Raw genomic sequence first — 19,975 nt, forward strand, 5'->3', positions numbered from 1 at the left:
AGCATCCCCTTTCCTGAATGAATCCTCTCTCGTTTATTTTAAGCACATTCAGCTTTAATCTGAAAAAAGCTCCCAGAGTAACTTTAAAAAAGTGAAGGACCCCTGACAGTTAAGTCCAGTCGTGAACGGCTCTGGGGTTGCGACACTCACCTCGCTTTACTGGCCGAGGGAGCGGACATTTGTCTGCAGACAGTTTTTCTGGGTCATGTGGCCAGCATGACCACATGGCGAAACCAGAGCAGAGCACAAAAACACTGTTTACCTTCCCGCCTATTTATCTACTTGCACTTTGATGTGCTTTCGAACTACTAGGTGGGCAGCAGCAGGGACTGAGCAACGGGAGCTCACCCCGTCAAGGGGGTTCAAACTGCAGACCTTCCGATCGGCAAGCCCTAGGCTCTGTGGTTTAGACCACAGCACCACCCGAGTCCCCCCAGAGTAACTTACATGAGGTCAATAACAAAACAAGACAGTCCCTGCCAGCAGCCTTATCAACTAGCCTTACTATTTTCCAAGTAGCCAACTGAACCCATCTTATGCATGTTTAATTTAGAATTAAGTCCACGGTCCTCAACAGGGATTACTCCCAGGTGCACAGAGTTGGGACCTGGTCATTAACTCCCTTCCAGCAATACCAATGAACCACTTAGCTGCGTGGCTTTGTAATCATTCTTACCTGTGCCACCAGGATACCCACGACAATACCCAGCTGATTCAGTGTGCCAAAAGCTCCTCGCAAGGCAGTGGGGGAGACCTCACTGATATACATGGGCACAAAGCCAGTGCAGAGGCCACAGTAGATACCAACAACAAGCCGGCCAGCAATAAACATTTCCAAAGCGTTTGCCATTCGGGAGAAGCCCATCAAAATGCCTCCTGAAATGGGCAAAATATTCACCAGCAACATAGAGTTTCGCCTGCATAGGAGGGGAAAAATCTTATCATTATTTCAATTTATATACCGCTTTTCCATATAAATATGCCCAAAGTGGTGTTACTTATTTAAACAGAAAATCCAAGTGGCACCATGCACCCCTAATTAATATGGGTCATAATCCATCACTGGGACATTGTCATGTGCAAAGAAACCACACTGGAGAACAAAGCAGACTGGTTTCGAGGGGGCTTGTGCAGAAGCTCTTCCTGGTGGATTGGGCTCCATTGTTCCCCTCTGCCTGTGCAATTTGTTGTCCTTAATGGCACCCAAAATATGCTTTCTGGTAGGGCAAGTTGCCTTCTTAGTACTTCCATACTAGGCATTCCCCCAAATTGTGACACAATGATCATTATGGAATTGAATTCTCTGTCCATTCTGTAATGGAGCTAATTTCCTCTTATCCCTTCTTGTTTTTCAAAATGGAGGCGGAAACTGCTCTGTAGTCCAGAATATTCCCCCAACGTACCTGCCAAATCGGTTGACGAAAAGTCCAACAGAGAAAGAGCCAAGCATCCCTCCTACTGAGAAAACTGACACAGAGAGTGCCCATAGTGAGGTTAGCAGTGGTTCGGACATCGGGGCGCCTGACCGCTCTACCCATGATTCATTAAAAAATTCTTTGATAACCTGTGTGTGATAGAAGAAAAAACACTCCATAGGTATTGAGTTACAACCACATACCAGGGATATTGTGTTAAGAAAACTTTGGAATTGTACTAAAGGAATGAGGTGAGAACAGAAATCAAAAGAAAAGCTTCTTGATATATAGAATAGAGTGATATAAAAGTTAAATACTTTTCTAAAAATGTTTAAGTGAATCTGGTTCAAGACAGGAGAAATACTTTTACGGTTCCAGGGCAGTGGTTTTCCAACAGTAAGTGAGGAAGGAACCTTTGCTTTACTGGAAGTTTAAATCAGGAATTACTCCGCGAGAACATACACAATGGCAGACAAGCTTTCCTGAAAGCCCAGTGCTCCTTCCCATAGGTCAGGCCAATACGGAGTGTGCATTCTAATGTCTGCAATGTACAGGAAATCTGTTGCAGGTAATTTTTTTAAAAAAATATTAATATTTATCTGTTGCAGGTAATTCAACGTGTAAAATGTCCCCTGGAGGTAGAAAGAGTGAAAACTATTCTAGAAAAGTTAAGAAATGGGGAGTGGAGACACTGCCTCCTTTTGAGGCATGGCAAATCTCAAGCAAGCGTTCTCAAATGCTTCTCAAAGGTAAGAGTGCATTGGCTTATAGCTTTAAACAGGTATATTTTATCACATAATATTGGACCTTATCTTTCAATCCACTGAATTAAACAGATGTTTAATTAATAAGAGTTATACAAATCTACATTCCAATACATGCACGGCTCCTGTAAAGAGAAGAGGCTTTTGGCTGATACAGTCAGACATGAAAGGAGGTATTAGCTGTGTCTGCTTAAATTCCATCTTCTGCACTCACAACTACTAAAGCCACAAGAAACCCACCCACCCACCCTTTCACATATTTGAAAAAGTGTTCAGGTGCAAATGGTTCCAGTCAACATGAGGAAAGAGAGCAGCAGGGTCAGTGGACAGGAGGCAGCCATCTTCTGCACTGCCACCAGATGGCCGCAGGACCTTAAGCATGAGCGCAAGAACAGATGCCTGTGGTTTCTGCATTTTCAGATCTCGGGTGTGCATGGTACAAGTGAGTCATTCATTTTGTAAAAACCCAAACCCACACACTTCCCCGGTTCTCCCTCTTAATCTAATGGTGCAATTCTGAGGTGTCTTACTTGCTCTACTACTGCATGAAGATTGAAAATATGAAGATCGAGAAAAGATGGGTAAGAATTATAACTGTAAGGGGAAGGGGGGTGATAGATACAGGATTGGAGCCAGAGGTGGGGGCTGAAGTAGAAGAGAATCTTAAGGGAAACTAGAGCATCTCTCAGCCCTGCACTGTGCGCCAGGCCCTCCCTCCCTCCTTCCCCCTCCCTCCCTCCCTCCCTTTCTTCCTTCAAGCAGATGTGCCCTCACTGTGACTCAGCAGCTGGCGGTCCTCCATTTATTACAGCCATCTTCCTTCCCCCTCCAACCAGTGTCATGCTGAGGGTGTCGGGACATGGACCTGGGAGAACCAGATTCAAATCACCACTAGGCCATGACGCTCACTGAGTGACCTTGGATGCCAGCCACTGCCTCTAGCCTACCTCCCAGGGTTGTTGTGAGGGTTAAATGAGAGGGAGAGCCATTTCTGCCCCTTGAGCTCCTTGGAAGGAAAGGTGGGATATGAGTGGAATACTGTAAATAAAAATCCCCAAAGATGTGTGTCCCTGGGAGGTTAATCATTTAATCTTACCCAGTGGCGTAGCGTGGGGGGTGCAGGGGGGCCGGCCGCAACATCTGGGGGGGGCGCTCGCACTCACAGCTCTCTGCCCCTACTAAAATCCACGGGTTAGGGGGCGCAAATTACTTGCCTTGCCCCGGGTGCTGACAACCCACGCTACGCCACTGATCTTACCCCAGTTCTAAGCATCAAATCTGCTCTTCTCCCACTGTCCCCACCTCAGTCATCCAACTGCAACAAAACTCTCTTTATAGCACTAACAATCCTGGTATGGCCGTTTTTATCTTTTGGCCATCCTAGAGCAGGGATGTTGCTGATTTTGCTGCGCTTAGTATATTGTCTCTGTGTATTTTTGATAGTTTTGCCAATTTTCTTGGAAGCTGTCCTGGGAATCTGAAGGGCAGGGCAGAAACACCTAACGTGTGTGTGCGTGCGCATGTGTGCAATATAGGTTTGGGAGGGACCATGAGGGTCATCTAGTCCAACCCCCTGAAATGCAGGAATCTTTTGCCCAACATGGGCCTGGGACCCACAGCCCTGAGAACAAGAGTCTCCTGCTCGAATGACTGAGCTTACCCAGCTTTTACATTATGACGCCCCTTGTAAGTTGTGAATTTCCCCCTTCCTCAAGGCTGGGTCAGAAAACAGGCAATGAGTTGTAATCTGTAGTTTTTCCCAGATTTTCTTCACAGTTCTTCCCCTCCTTACAGGATGAGCCGTGCCGATTCCATGGGCATGACTGGTACTTATGAGACCACTTTCAGGCAATGGTCAGCAATAATAGGTTGCTAGGAAAATTGATATCCCCCTAACAGAACTGCTTTCTTAAGGGGAAACCTTTGCATCCCATGCAACCAAAAAGAAGGGCCATTACATTTATCACACAACACGTCCATTTTCTGGAAAGATGTTAACAGCTACAGAGGAATTTGAACCGGAAATACCTCAAAATATGGGGTTTGGTTGCAGGTTTAGCGCTACCATCACTGTGACACCCATGCTTTACAATCTTTGTCTGTTTGGACTACCAGATATCAAGCCAGGAATCCCTGTGTGGCTGGTGGAATTTAGGCATGAGGATTCAGACCACTCTTCCTTCCCAGAGAGACTGTATCCTATTTTTATTTCTTCCTCATACGCACAATAGTTAAGGATACATCAGGTGTCAATTGTTCTTGAGTTTCATCTCCCCTGTCTCCATGACTACTACATTTCTGTGCCCCACGATTTGATTTATTTCCCCTCTGCTTCTTGTACCCTTCATGGCTTCCTCAACTTCCTGATCACCACTCGAGGAAAGGATAGCGATGGAGCCCCTAAAAGCCCACAGCACATGTGCCATTGTCTTACCACTGCAGGAGCATTGATGACTCCCGTGTTGTACCCAAACTGGAGAGATCCAATGACAGCAACAAACACAGCAGTGACAAGCGGGCACGTTATCTTCTGCAATAGAAGGGAAGGAGAGAAAACAGTTAATTCACATTTTTCCAATTGGCTTCCCATGCGAACAAGCAGCAATCTCAATCCAAGGTTTCTTAGAAATCAATGAGTAAAAATGAGAAATGCTTTCCAAGTTATCCATTCTGCTTGGGAAATAATGCAACTTGTAGACACTACAAAAAAAGTGCAGGAAATATAGAGAACCATTACTCCAACAGAAAAATTCTAATCCAAGAGCGTTTATATTTCTCATTCAGCTCTTCATTACACACTGCTAAGTCACCACAATTATTTTTTTTTAAAGGAAGAATAATAAAAAGACACTTGTGGGAAATTGTTGAATTGATGGCTGTCTGCAAATGTTAACTCCTCAAAATGGCTGACTCCCTCCCTAGGCAACAGCTGGTGAAGCTTGTGTCTGGGAGAAAACATTCAAGCACTTAAAGGGTAAAAATCAAATCAGACACACAACACACAAGTTCTTCCTTGAGGATTTCCTGAATATGCTTGTGCTGAAGGACAAAGAAAAGCAGGCTAATGGAGCCCAACACAGGATTTGTTAGCCTTTCTTCCTTACCTTATCCAGGATTGGAAGAAAATTAAAACATTAATCTCCCACAGATCAGACAATTTAGCCCTTCCTCCAGCACATGCCCTGGAATTGCCACAGGTAAGGCCCCAGGCAGTTTGGGGGGGGGGTAGTTACTGGAAAAGATATAAAAAGATGACCTCCCTGTCCCTCCCTGTTACTGTCAAGCTTCTACAACTTGCACAATCCCTCTGAGGGCTGTTTTAATTTGATGTGTGATTTGCTATTTGTGACTGTTTTATTACGGCATGGATTCTGATCCAGACCACATGACGAGAGCACTGGAGAATTCTCCCAGGCTTTCTGGGGCTGAAATCTGAGAAGATAGATTGGATGCTGTGGAGGGGCAGCAGTGATGCATGTCTGCACATCTGTATATATATGTGGGCACAGGCCTTTAAAGTGTGCCCATCTACTTACAGGTACTGCATGACCCCACTTTTGTGCCGCTAGGTGAGACACAGCACAGCAGAATGTGTGGGCCCAGTCCAGTGGGAGCCCCTGAAACCTGTAGATCCCACCCAAATATACCTGCGTCCCAAATTGTAACAAACCTCAAGCACACCTCATCACTTCATGTGCTCCCAAAACAGATTTCCTGAATCTGTCATGGGTCAGGCATCCCCATTTTGGAGTTTTGCTCTGGAGAAAATAATGAAGGTGGCAAAGCGATTCAACGCCCTTGCCCCACTTCATCCCCCCAGCATCTCCACCAAAAAACAACAACCAAAAAACCACCCTGGCCCCACCTGTCTACAGCTTCTGTGCTTTAAATCTCCCCACCCTGTTTTCCACAAATTTGGGTAGTGATGGGATCCTGGCACACAGATATCCTGCCTTTATGGCTAGGTAGCCTCTCTCTTTTAATGCAAAGGGAAACATGAGACACAAAAACATGTACAGTACGTAAATACCCCAAAGCTGGCTGTGAAGGGTTAAGATCTCCCAGCAAACAGTCAAATGATTATTGCAACTGATATGGCACTTTTTCCAGTGTTGAAAGCCCTTCCCATCTCTGTAACCATCACCATTAGAAATGTATCATTTCTAATGTATCACCATTAGAAATGTGTCATTACCACATCTCTCTTGCAGATGGGAAGCCCCAGCTTGCCTAAGGCCAGCTCCCTGGTTTCATAGCTGACGTGAGATTTGCATCAAGGACTTCCTGTCTACCAGCCCACACTGAATCACAGGACTACATCAGCCTAGACTAGCCACAAGACAAAGTAATTGTAAGGGGCTGAGGGTTCTACTTCCAGTCCTCTGTTCAACCATGTATAGCATGCATGTATGTACGTGAGTGTGTGCACGTGCACCCCCACCCCTCCCTACAGGCCAGGCTCCCTTAGGCAGCCTCACTTTTCTCCTTCTACAGCTCTGCTTTCCTGTAGACTCCTCTGAATTGGCTGACATCTCAAGAGTGTCCTGTGGCAGCCCTTAAAGGCAACAATCTGGATTACTTCACTGTGGGGTTTCTGCTGCTTCCTTATCTTACTGCAAAGCCATAGGACAGCAGAGGCCTTGGCAATTCCATGAGAAACATTTGTCTAAAAACATCTCCTCTGCTGTCCACCCAGCATAATTGTGTTGCTACTATCTAGCAGTATTTGCCCTCTGCAATGTCTGTCCAGAAGGCAGCCCTGCGCTTCAGGGTGGGGGTGGGGAGGCCTGGCAGCCTCACGGTGGAACCCACACCAACTCCAGGCGCGCTCCCTGGCACATGCTCTGGTCTTCCGCCTCCACATTTTACTACGGGCGTTCAAGCTCCCCTCGGGCAATGAGCAGTATTCCAAGGGGCACCACTTGTTGCATCCAAGTGGGGCATGTCTTTGCCATCCTCTAACTGACCTTGGCAGAGACGCTCTCTAGAGCACCCTCCTGGATCAGGGCAGCAGTGCGCGGCCACCGCCTGCATCCCAAATGCTCTGACGAAAGCCCATCTCCGCCAGGTATCTTTTCTGAACGCTGAAGGGAAGCAGCCAGTTGTGCTGCCGGGCGCGCGCCTCACCCGGCCCACGCCAGGCGGAAAAGCGGCAAATGTTGTGCGCCGAGCCCTCAGCACCGGGAGATAATGGAGAACGCCTATTCTTTTTAGAATCAGAACAGGCCGAGGCTTATTCATTCATTTGCACTGCGAGAGTGCGGAGCAGCGGGTCTTGGCGCGTCTTCCCAGGCCGCTCCATCCCAAGCCGGCCAAGCACCAGCTCCCATTTCCCCCTTCCCGTTTCGAGGGCTTTCCGGCCGGCCTGCAGCCCCGCTCGCCTCCTGCCCTCACCTTCTTGCTCTCCATGCCCGCCACACGCCTCCGCTCCCGTCAGAGAAGAAAGTCCCGGGATGCGCAGCCGCCCCGCGCCTCGCCCGCTGCTGCTGCTGCTGCTGCTGATGCTGCTGCTGCTTGGGCGCCGCCTCTGCCGCACGTCGCTTCCTGCCGCGCGAACCCGCCCGCCCGCCTGGCTCGCTGGCTGCTCGCTGCTCGCTGCTCGCTCTGCTTCGGGGCGGCCGGGGCGCGGGTCTATTTCAAGCTTCGGGCGGGCGGGCGGGCGGGCGGGGCGGGACAACCCCCGCCCTGGTCCAGTCCCGCCGGAGCGACGTCGGGGCGCTGCTGACGCGCCCTGCATCTCGGTGTGCGCGCCTCGGGCGGAGGAGGACTTGCCTTTCTCTGTTTCCGAGACGCCCCAAAGCCCAGAAATGTCGGCCAGGAGGGAGCATGCCAGGATTTCTCCCCCTCAGCCCGCGTGTCTCTCTCAGGGAATGCGAAAACCCTCCAGAGTTAGGAGTTCTCATTCTGGGCTTGGGCAAGAAAGAGGGGAGGGGGAGAGGGAGAGAATCAGAGGCAGAAGAGAAAAACCCGGGAAGAAATTAAAACGTTCCACAATTATGCCGGGCCAGTGTTCCCACAGTTCCTGAGCACTAAGGAATTGCTGTTACGGAACTGATACTATTAAAATGGTCTCAGCCTCAGATTTAGCCTGGATCCAATTTCATTAATAATTTTTTAATTTATTTTGCCCCTGGAAAACTCAAAAGGTTGCTCCCCGTTTTGTGCAATTTTAGTAGGCCTAATTTTGTCATTCCTTTGGCATTGGGGCCACCATAAAAGAGATAAAGGATGATTAATCAAAGATTGTTAAAACTAAGGGGAGATGAAACCGGCAAATTTGCAGCTGCTTTGATTCTGCAGTTTATATATCATATTCTCCTTTCTGGCACAGAATCCTAGAATTGTAGAGTTGGAAGGAACCCCAAGGATCATCTAGTCCAGCCTCCTGCAATGCAGGAATATTTTGTTTGAGCTCATCTCTAGCAGAGGCAGGCTAGGGCATTTCAGCCTGTGCAGCTCAGAATAAAATCCCCAGCCCAGCTATAAAAGTATCATAATACATTCAATAACTAAACTTATGGGCTTTAACTGGACCAGAAGCTGCTGCCTGAGGAAGTCTCCTTCATCTCCCTAAGATGAGAGAGAGCATTGAGAGAAAGCGTTCAATAATGTTCTAGATAAACTATAGAATTATTGTAGACTATGCAGACTGATTGCTTCTGAACACTCCAGCAACGTTCAGAAACTCAATTTCAAAAGTAAAAAAAAATGATTCCCCTCCCATTCAACAGCTTTCCAAATCACATTTCTGAGAACAGCTCTGACTTTGCTTCTAAGGCATGCAGTGGGAGGACAAAAAATTTTTTTGTTATGGATTGCGCCACAGTGATCCACTTCAAAGATCCACAAAACCTGAGGTAGTGTCAATTGTCCAATTTAGCATTTTTTTAAAACATTTACAATAGCTCCCTGCCTCAGTATTGATGTTGAGAGAACTGGAACCAATATTCCAGATCCTTTAAAAAAACAACACTCACATATTTTGCAGAACTTGTTATGTTGACAATTGCATAATTTTATCTTCATAGTTTTGAGTACTTAGGGTTGTATACATTTCTCCACATATGGGCAGGGTGCTCCTTCCTTTCAAGTTCTCAGGAAGCTGAAAGGAAACCACAGAACAAAAGAGAGATGATGTTGTTGCAGCACTTCCTAAATGCGGCCAGAGAGGGGTGCTTACGAGGGAGACGTGACGTTATTGTCTCATTTTCTCAGTCCTTCAGGCCTCCTTGTTCACTCCAACTCAGAAGCTGCTCCAATTCAACATCTTTGCCACAAGCTCAGTTTTTCCTGATCAATGTTGTCATGGAAACAGGGACAACTAGGGACAAAGCCAGAAAGGAATACCCTTAAGTCATGCCATAAGCTATACGCTTATCTCTTGTGGTGTATCTGACTTGGTCATCATTTCACACACATACTAAGATGATGAAGAAATCTCTAGTGGCAAGCTATGACCTTTTCTTGATTGTACAGATCGCAGTTATCTAATTCTCTCCCTTCTACTTCTCAGATCGCAGGGGCATGTGATCACATGACTGAATGCTTCAACTTGCACACAGAAATCCACACACACAGAAAACTAGCATGTCAGGAAGAAAACTAGACACCTTTCTCTCTGACATCTAGTTTTCTATATGTAGGTACAGTGGTACCTTGGGTTACAGATGTTTCAGGTTACAGACGCTTCAGGTTACAGACTCCACTAACCCAGAAGAAAGAGTGCTTCAGGTTAAGAACTTTGCTTCAGAATGAGAACAGAAATTGTGCAGCAGCGGCGCAGCAGCGGGAGGCCCCATTAGCTAACGTGGTGCTTCAGGTTAAGAACAGTTTCAGGTTAAGAACGGACCTCCGGAACGAATTAAGTTCTTAACCCGAGGTACCACTGTATTTCCTCCCAGCAAACCTACAGAGGAGTATCTAGTCATTTTATCCCTTACTTGTAGTCAGTCTGAAGCTGTGCAAGTCCAGAAACTGGTTTACTACCTCATCTGCTGGTTGCGTGAACTAGATCCACGTGTAATCCAAAACCTGGCTGGGCTTGTAGTACTGAAACCAGTCTTCTGGGAAATTTGCTGGGGCCAGAAACCAGGGTGTTCCTCAGCTGCGGCTCTTGTTGGGTAGGCCAGGGAAGGAGGACACAGCGAGCTTCAGGGAAATAAACACCCACAGGACTTTAATCTCTCAGGAATTCCCTAGGCAACCCTTTGAATCCAAACTATTCTGGGTATAGTTTAGTTACAATTTAAAATTGCAAACAACTCTTGGAAACTCAGGGTGGCATTTCTGCACAAGTTTGCTGGGCCTCTTGACACCGAGAGTCGCACCAGCTGAGAGAGAGCAGAATCAAGGAGGCTGCTGGAAGGGTGCTAATAATGCAGCAGACAGAGAAAAAGGACAAAATAGTTGAATTTCTTTTACTCAAACTCGTCGAGATGAGAGTACTGGCAGGACATCCCTGTTCAGGGCTGAGGAAGACCAGCAGAGCTGCAGTTTCCAAAAGCAAAAATAGCAGAGAAGTCTGAGGGGAGGCCCAAAATTGCAGAAATCAGTTGAGAGAGGCACTGGCAGAAATCTCAAGGGGGGAGGAGCAGAAGCCTGGAGCAAGAGGGCCTACGCTGTAGTGGGATTGACAGGCGCTAGCAGCGTTGTGTACGTGGGTAGGCCAGGGCAGGAATGTCAGGGTTATTTCAGGACAAGATGGAGAGGCTCATACACAGCTGGAAAGAGAGGGAAAGCCTGGAGAAGGAAGCGATTCCCGAAAGTTTACAAATGACTGGAATTACCCATGTGCGTTTTTGAAGAACTGGAGGGGCCTAGGAGGACGCTGTTGAAAGTGCAAGAGCTTCTGCCGGTGGGAAGAGACCATGGACAGTGGCATCTTGCTTTCTGTTTTTAAATGACTGCAAGAACTGAAAATATAGCTTGAAGGAGGAGGAAACGGTAGTGAGTGATTTAGAATCATAGAATCATAGAATGATAGAGTTGGAAGAGACCACAAGGGCCATCGAGTCCAACCCCCTGCCAAGCAGGAAACACCATCAGAGCACTCCTGACATATGGTTGTCAAGCCTCTGCTTAAAGACCTCCAAAGAAGGAGACTCCACCACACTCCTTGGCAGCAAATTCCACTGTCAAACAGCTCTTACTGTCAGGAAGTTCTTCCTAATGTTTGGGTGGAATCTTCTTTCTTGTAGTTTGGATCCATTGCTCCGTGTCCGCTTCTCTGGAGCAGCAGAAAACAACCTTTCTCCCTCCTCTATGTGACATCCTTTTATATATTTGAACATGGCTATCATATCACCCCTTAACCTCCTCTTCTCCAGGCTAAACATGCCCAGCTCCCTTAGCCGTTCCTCATAAGGCATCGTTTCCAGGCCTTTGACCATTTTGGTTGCCCTTCTCTGGACACGTTCCAGTTTGTCAGTGTCCTTCTTGAACTGTGGTGCCCAGAACTGGACACAGTACTCCAGGTGAGGTCTGACCAGAGCAGAATACAGTGGCACTATTACTTCCCTTGATCTAGATGCTATACTCCTATTGATGCAGCCCAGAATTGCATTGGCTTTTTTAGCTGCCGCGTCACACTGTTGGCTCATGTCAAGTTTGTGGTCAACCAAGACTCCTAGATCCTTTTCACATGTACTGCTCTCAAGCCAGGTGTCACCCATCTTGTATTTGTGCCTCTCATTTTTTTTGCCCAAGTGCAATACTTTACATTTCTCCCTGTTAAAATTCATCTTGTTTGTTTTGGCCCAGTTCTCTAATCTGTCAAGGTCGTTTTGAAGTGTGATCCTGTCCTCTGGGGTGTTAGCCACCCCTCCCAGTTTGGTGTCATTTGCAAATTTGATCAGGATGCCCTTGAGTCCATCATCCAAGTCGTTGATAAAGATGTTGAATAAGACCGGGCCCAAGACAGAACCCTGTGGCACCCCACTAGTCACTCTTCTCCAGGATGAAGAGGAACCATTGATGAGCACCCTTTGGGTTCGGTCAGTCAGCCAGTTACAAATCCACTGAGTGGTAGCATAGTCAAGACCGCATTTTACCAGCTTCTTTACAAGAATATCATGGGGCACCTAGTCAAATGCCAATGATTTGGCAGATGTTAACAGGAAGCAAAGTTGTCGTGGTGCAAAAGTGAGGTCTCTGCAAGGCCCACTAGAGTATAGTTCTAAAATAACACACTGGTTCTTTCCCTCCTATTCTCATGCTCTCAGACTCACTTGGCAACATACAACATTTGTTCTTCACCCCCTTCCCAACCCCTTTCTACATAATATTCCCTTTCGCTAACATCTGCAGCTATTCACAAATGAAGACATAGTGTAGAATCAGTGAATACAGTGTTTTTTTGTTGGGAAGTATTTGAGACCCCTGATCTTTCCAGCTGTGGTGCGTTATGCAGGCCCAACCAGAGAGCAGCATGAAGCGCACTCTTTGGTGATTTTAGCAACATTAATATGATGCTTGACATACCAAGATTTCTGGTGCAAGGTGACTTTGTCCTCTCACATTTTCCTGATTGCATTCCCCTTAAAATAGGTTACAACTGGGGGAAAATGGGGTATGATTTCTCTCACTTGCACCAGACTCCATTGTCACAAAGGTCTGGGGTGCAAAAAAGCACATTTCTTGTCACCCCACATCATTTCCCCAACTGTATCATTTTCCTGACTCAATCACCTACCCGAAACAGGAAAATAATGAGTTTGGAAGAAACAATTGCCCCACTGCATGCAATAAGATGCACACAAAAGAGCAAAGCTTTCCTTTATGAACAGGTCCTAGTGGTGCTACATTAGATGCTGCCTTCCATAGCAAAAATTGGCTGTCTGCTCCAACCTGCTACTTGCTAATGTTCAGCAAGGTAACCATTACATGCACATATCACGTGCACAAGGTCTAACACGAGATACAGTAATGACCGAGCGAGAGAGTGCAGAATGTTTGCGTATAGGAGACAATGCATATGTACATAGACTTAAAGGATATAAAAGACATTCTCACACAGAGGGAACCCCCAGGACCAGACCTCAGGGCAGTTGCTGGCCTTCCATCCCTGTCCCCATTCCTTTCTGAGCCCAGCTATCATATTATCTCCTGAGAAAATACTTCTTTTCCCTCTTTCTGCTGGAGGCTGTTTGCACACCAAAAGAAAAGGTGCTTCCCAGAGGGCTTTTTATTCTCACAGAGTTGGGCAAAGAGAGCAGATTTCTTTGTTTAAATAAACTATCAAAGCTGGGCGCTTTCCAGAGGCAAGCATAAAATTTATTGTTTAATTGTGTAGAGTTATTTGCAAGTCTGTTGATACATTTTCAAAGCACAATAATGGAGTAAAAGGCTCTCATGTCAGCTGATCTCTCCTCCTTTTTGTTTTAATATTTACAGCACAAACCTCACAATACTTGGCCAGAAAGAGAGATCTGGGCGGGCGGGGGGGACCCTACAGGTTTTATTCAACAGTAATGGCACCCAGAATGTTCCATTGGCACAAGAATTCCTTGTTGCACAATTTAATGTTATCTCTCTGGGAGGCCCATGTCTTAAATGCAAAATATCCTCTTAGAGCCAGTTCCGTGCATGTTTGGGGATATTTTGCGACTTGACAAGGAGGGGGCACCATTCTCCTCAGACAGCAAAATGAATACATACATGCACACATAAATGTATTTGCATGCTGCCTTTCCACTGTTAAAACCATGCTCAAGGCGGCTTACGACATGGAAGAAAACCCATAACTACAACATAGCAAAAGTAAAAAAAAGGTAAAGGACCCCTGACAGGTTTTTTTTTTGGTGTGTGTGTGTGTGTGTGTTTTGAGATGAAGAAAGTTTATTGGGAAAACCAGGAGTGGAGTTTTGTCTGGGACTGGACTGTAAATTTAGATCTGGTGATAAAAACACACCCCTGAGCTGAGCAAATGCTAAGAAGCACCTTGTTCCTTAATTCTAGGCACATGTTGCCCTTCCCCTGACACCGTTTCACACTCTGATTGCTGGACTTTGACATTCACTGGCATCCCAATTAACCAAGAGCAGGAGTAGGACCCATGAGCCTGAAGTTTGCTGCTCATCCCTGGTGCCTACAAGAATGGGCTGGAGGACCCCTGACAGTTAAGTCCAGTCGAGAACGACTCTGGGGTTATGGTACTCATCTCACTTTACTGGCTGAGGGAGCCGACGTTTGTCCACAGACAGTTTTTCCAGGTCATGTGGCCAGCATGACAAAGCTGCTTCTGGCGAAACCAGAGCAGCGTACAGAAACACCATTTACCTTCCCACCAGAGCGGTACTTATTTATCTACTTGCACTTTGATGTCCTTTCAAACTGCTAGGTTGGCAGGAGCTGGGACCGAGCAACGGGAGCTCACCCTGTCAAGGGGATTCGAACCGCTGACCTTCTGATCGGCAAGCCCTAAGCTCAGTGGTTTAGACCACAGCGCCACCTGTATCCGTTATAGCAAAAGTAGTCATAAGCAATAAATCAAACATTAACACACAAGCAAACTGAACAATTTGCACATAAATCACAACAAGACCTAAAATAAATATTTAAAAAAACCAATAGCAACCACACCCTCCTCCAAAAAGAACAACCACTCCAGTGTAAGAATCTTGGGCCACCCGTGATAACCCAGCAACACAGACACCTTCTGTTCCTGGAGGAAAATTCAGTGTGGTTTGCAACAGCTGTGGAGCTGAGATTAAGGGAGGGCCACGCAGGAATTTCCATTGAACCGATGACATCAAGGAGAGCCATGGGAAAGAGGTAGTTTCTCCTTTCCCTCTAAATGCCACAGATGGAAATTGGATATGGATAAAGTTAATGACACTTATCTATGCTGGCATTTGGGGGGAAATAACCTATAGATTGGTAAACATCAGGATTTTATATTGCCTGTCCCAAATGGTGTGTTTTGATTCAACCTACTCCCAATAGAAAAAAAGCTCCAGGAAGATAATCCAGAAGTAATGCAGAGAGAATTAAAACTAGGTCACCCTGAAGGAAATGTCCCAGCATTAATTGCCATCTTGAGAATGGATGAGGGAAAAGGTGGAAGGCTCATTTGCAAGTCCACAAATTTGCATATGCACAGCTCTTTTTTTTTATGGGCAGCTTCCATGAATGGAGGTCAAAGGATATTCCATGCCAACTGAAATGAAATGCATTATAAAGCCTTGGTACTTTGCATGTCTCAATAAATTAGCATATGGAGTAATAGTATAGTCCTGCTTTATTCTGCCTTGGTCAGGCCACACTTGATGTTCTGGGCGCCACAATTTAAAAAGGAATTTGACACGCTGGAACGTGTGCAGAGGAGGGTGACGAAGGGTCTGGAAAGGAAGCCTTATGAGGAACGGTTGAGGGAGCTGGGTATGCTTAGCATGGAGAAGGGGAGACAGAGAGGAGATATGATAGCCATCTTCAAATATATCAAGGACTGTCACATGGAAGATGAAGCAAGCTTGTTTTCTCCTGCTCTGGAAGGTTTGGCCCGAACCTATGGCTTCAAATTACAAGAAGGAAATTCCGACTAAACATCAGGAAGAACTTTCTGATGTAAGAGCTGTTCAACAGTGGAACAAACTCATTGTGAGGTGGTGGGCTCTCCTTCCTTGGAGGTCTTTAAGCAGAGGTTGGGTGGCCAACTGTCATGGATGCTTCAACTGAGAGTCCTCCATTGAAGGGGGTTGGACTAGATGACCCTCAGGATCCCTTATATATGCCTCCTTTTTGTCTCCCTTCCCACGCTTCTTACCCATGTGAAACCAAAACCAGACATCTGGAAAGTCCATTTTCACTTAGGGCACTATTAAATCTTTCTTGCACTACTTCTGCTACCTGTAAATGTTGTCATGAAGACAAACAGCATTGCCATTTGTACTGAGCAGTCTTGGCCAACCTCTGGGGATGTGTACCTCTGGTAAAGTTGTCTCTCCAAGGGGTCTCTTTAATAAGGTGTTTTATAAACATGTGCACACTCTGCACATGCTCAGGGGGTACCTGTGACATGGTAAAGGCTGCTTATGAGCCATGTCAGAACAGGGTTTGACTCAAAATGATGACCCTCAACTGAATGGACTACTGGCCTGATCTGATTCACTGTAAAGTGGTCCTCTGATACCAGACCATTTCTCATTAGAAAGCAATAGCACATTAACCGATTAGTACAATAACCACATATTGAAAATCAATTTTAATTTGCATTCTCTGCTAGCAGTTGCTCAGTGCTGACTGAGACTTGCAGGTGCTCTTCTCCAAGCATCTCGTGATTCAGAAAGTGTGTTATGATTTTGTGGACAATAAATTACACTGTCGGTGCCTGCACTGGAGCTGAACCAAGTGTCTGTGCTGTGGAGTTGCCTGGTCCCATGCATGAGGGCTCGTTTGGTATATGTGCGCTCACTTGGTCTGAATCTACAGCTGCTTCTTGTTTGGCATTAAGGCTGAGTTTTTCAAAATTGCCAGGAAAAAACTTCAAACAGAAAATATAATCAGAACAAAACATTTTGACATTATCAGGAAGGGTTGTTCCAAGAGATTGTGGAGTCTGATAGGAGGTGAGAAATCCAAACTGCACCCAATGCACTAATTTATAAGGGGCCCAATCCTTAGGGAGTCCCCTTGCATGAGGCTCTTTGAAAGGAACAGGAAGTGCAGAAGAGCACAATAGGTGACATTTGCACATAAACATTTCCCGGAGAAGTCTGATCACACTTGAGCAGCCTTAATGATGCCCTGAATATGCTGGCAGAGGCAGCTGGTGGCAGGATTGCCTCTCTTACATGGGAATTTTGCCTGCTGCTGGGTGAGAAGGGAATCTGGCTAGGGCGGGCCCTAGAACCTATTTTTCCTTTCTATCTCTTGGCTGCAGATGACGGCTCCTCCTGTGCCTGTCATCTGCATCCTGAGATGGTTGGAGGGTGTGCATGGCATCAGTTTAGAGGGATACTCACGCTTCTCCCGGCACACCAAACCTGAGGCATGCCCACATTTCAATTGCCTTTCTTTTCTTGCAGATATAAACCGAACTGCTTAAGGTGGCAGTTCCTGCTTTTTCCTGAATATGCATCTTTTCCCCTTCCAAAGCCACCATCCACTTCCCCTGCGGTGGCTTCTGCTCTGTTGTTAATCCTTCCCGGATCGCCCGCTTTCCCTTTAAATGTGCGGCTGTGTCATCTGACCCTGCCTGTACCCTTTTGCGGATGCCAGTGCAAAGACAGGCAGGCCAGGCCAAGTCACATGCATGCCTACGCTGCAAGAGTCACGGCAGAAGGTGCGCAGCTTGTGTCTTCTGACAGGCACACTGCAGTCCATAATTTAAATATGCTATTTGCGATTGAGATTCTGTTTCGGAAACCTTGCCTGTGAAAACATACGAGGTGAAGCACACCTCTGGGTCTCCTGAGTCATCTGTCTGTTTTATTTCTGTGGCTCTCTGTCCATAGGAGAACATGCCCATTTATGGACATATCTTTCAATGATTATTAAGTAAAGTATTATTATTATATTCTTATTTATAACTGTTTCTCTCTTTATTACTGTACTTTTAATCATATATTTATTATATTATCTGCAATAAAAGTCAGCAAATTAGCCAGGTGGCAGGGAATGTTGTTCCACAATTTCCCCTTAAAAATGTCTCAATTTCTTTCTGCAGCTTCTCTTCCAACATTCTGGGTCAGCTCATTTACTGAAGCCACGGACTTGAAAACTTCAGAGACCGTTCTGACTCTTTGCACCAGACAGTCACCTAAGGCAGTGGTTCCCTTGCCTGCCCCCCCCCCCATTTTTAAATAATTTTTGCATGGTGATATCACAATTTTATGGTCTGTTTTAGCGCTGTGCAATTTTTCAGTATACTGGCCAAAATCGGTTTTGAATCACAATGCGGTAACGATTTTGACACGGCAACATGCAGCAATACATCGCTCCTTGCGTGAGGAAGAGCTGGGCAGCCGATTGTGAGGTGCTGCCTTCCCCTCACTCACACTGATGGATAAAAGCTGATCACCCTCACTTCAGGGCGGAACAGCTCTTCTTAGTCAGCAGGAAAGCAGCAGCACACACAGTGGATTGCATCTTCTCTGGCTGCCACCCCCCCAATCCCCCTCCCCTCCCACTCAAACCATGAGGTGGAGGTGACTCCGCTTCCTCTCCCCCCAATCTGATCTCCATGGCTGCTGCTTCCCTCATCTCCATGCCTGATCTCCAATTTCAGACATTGTGATATATCGGAATATCATGCTGTTTAGCTGCTGATTTATCAGGATGTTGAAAACCAGCCCTAGCCTGTTTTTTTTAATTATACCTAAAATCCTTTGCTTATTAGGGGCTAACCCAACACTGCTTTGCAGAGGTAACTATCATAGTTATCAAAATTTTCAAAAGTGAGGGTCCATGGCTTGGCTTTTGAAAAATAGGGGGTCCTCAGTAATTAGATAATTAGCTAAGGAACTGCCTCACCCATATATCGCTGCCCAGCAACTGCCTTCCTCCGTTGGGGCACTGCTGACCACATGGCATGACCCAGAGGTGGGCTTAGTTTGGACTAGAAATCAGACATTTAGTGTTGCAGCTCCAACCCTCTGGAATCAGTTGCCAGCTGAAATTAGACAGGCACCCAGCATCATGATGTTCATGTGCTCACTGAAAATGCTTTTGTTCAAGAAGGCTTTCCCAAAGATGTAATATTTCAGGAATTATGAGCTATTAATTGTACAGCAGTAGAACATGGGGTGAAATAAGAGCCCCTCCTCCTCAGATTATGCCAATTTAATAAAATAAACATTTGGGTTGATTTATAAAACAACAGGAGTACAATCAAGGAATAAACACAGGAAATGCCCGGTAGTAGGATATATCTTACATGGCACCAGCAGAAGTCAAAGGCCCTTCTCCTTCCAGAAGATGCCGTATGGAATCTACGGTCTGTAAGTCCACTGCTCACTCTCTCTCTAAAAAAATCTAACACAAGACTTGGCTGTATATTTATAGCCCCTTGCCTGTGAAATTGAGGCAGTGGCATATCCTGCTTTAGAATATAGGGCAAATATGAAACAAAGGTCAACTAATAGAAACAACATGTACTTTTGCCCCTTAGGGAGCCAGGTGGGGTCTGAGTGTGGGGTAAAACAGATACAAACAAAAGGTCAGATTACGTTGTCAAGCGTGGCCCAGCCTCCTAGTGCCAAGAGGATTCAGGGTTGGTTTCCTTGGAATAATCACTGGAGACAGGTTTTGTTTATGTCATTTAAGATTTTGCTTCTACATATATACAGGTTCACAGCATTAACTTCAGATTGCTAAGGGAATCCCCAATGAATTAGCAAGAGCAAGTCAGGCCTCTGGATCTTTTCCAGTACTGCTGTGGGGGGCGGGGAGGCAAAGCCCCAACTCTCAACTGTCTCTCTCCTTCCAAAATAGCCCATCCATTAAGAAATATCTCCTTAACAAAGGAGGGTACTTGACCACCATCAAGATGCCACAGCCATCAAGATAATCTCCAGATGAATTCCTGGTACCATTAACCTTCTCCTGACCAAACCTGTTTTACAACCAATAATTATGGGCCTTCCATCCAGATATACCTCCCAAATTTACAACTACAGTGGTACCTCGGGTTACATATGCTTCACGTTACATACGCTTCAGGTTACAGACTCTGCTAACCCAGAAATAGTGCTTCAGGTTAAGAACTTTGCTTCAGGTTGAGAACAGAAATCGTGCTCTGGCGGTGCGGCAACAGCAGGAGGCCCCATTAGCTAAAGTGGTGCTTCAGGTTAAGTACAG

The 19,975-nt window shown here is 46.1% G+C and overlaps 1 protein-coding gene across 4 annotated transcripts in view; it reads right to left on the reverse strand.

Moving 5' to 3' along the window:
• The window catches only part of LOC310770151 (solute carrier family 2, facilitated glucose transporter member 3-like), a 28,026-nt gene extending 8,846 nt beyond the window's left edge, over positions 1-19,180 (reverse strand). The window contains exons 1-5 of one of the 4 annotated variants that reach the window (XM_083630554.1): positions 19,053-19,180; positions 9,157-9,500; positions 4,614-4,709; positions 1,404-1,564; positions 677-917 (exon numbers count right to left, since the gene is read on the reverse strand). In XM_083630554.1, the coding sequence (XP_083486680.1) occupies positions 677-917; positions 1,404-1,513 (351 nt within the window). In that variant the 5' untranslated portion in view covers positions 1,514-1,564; positions 4,614-4,709; positions 9,157-9,500; positions 19,053-19,180. Of the gene's footprint in view, positions 1-676; positions 918-1,403; positions 1,565-4,613; positions 7,381-7,449; positions 7,955-9,156; positions 9,501-19,052 lie in introns of those variants that run through there. The other 3 variants (XM_083630553.1, XM_083630552.1, XM_083630551.1) reach the window with 3 other exon arrangements.
• Between the last annotated feature and the right edge of the window lie 795 nt (positions 19,181-19,975).

Source organism: Podarcis filfolensis (genome assembly GCF_964270895.1).
Source record: "Podarcis filfolensis genome assembly, chromosome: 9".
Classification (NCBI taxonomy): Eukaryota; Metazoa; Chordata; class Lepidosauria; order Squamata; family Lacertidae; genus Podarcis; species Podarcis filfolensis.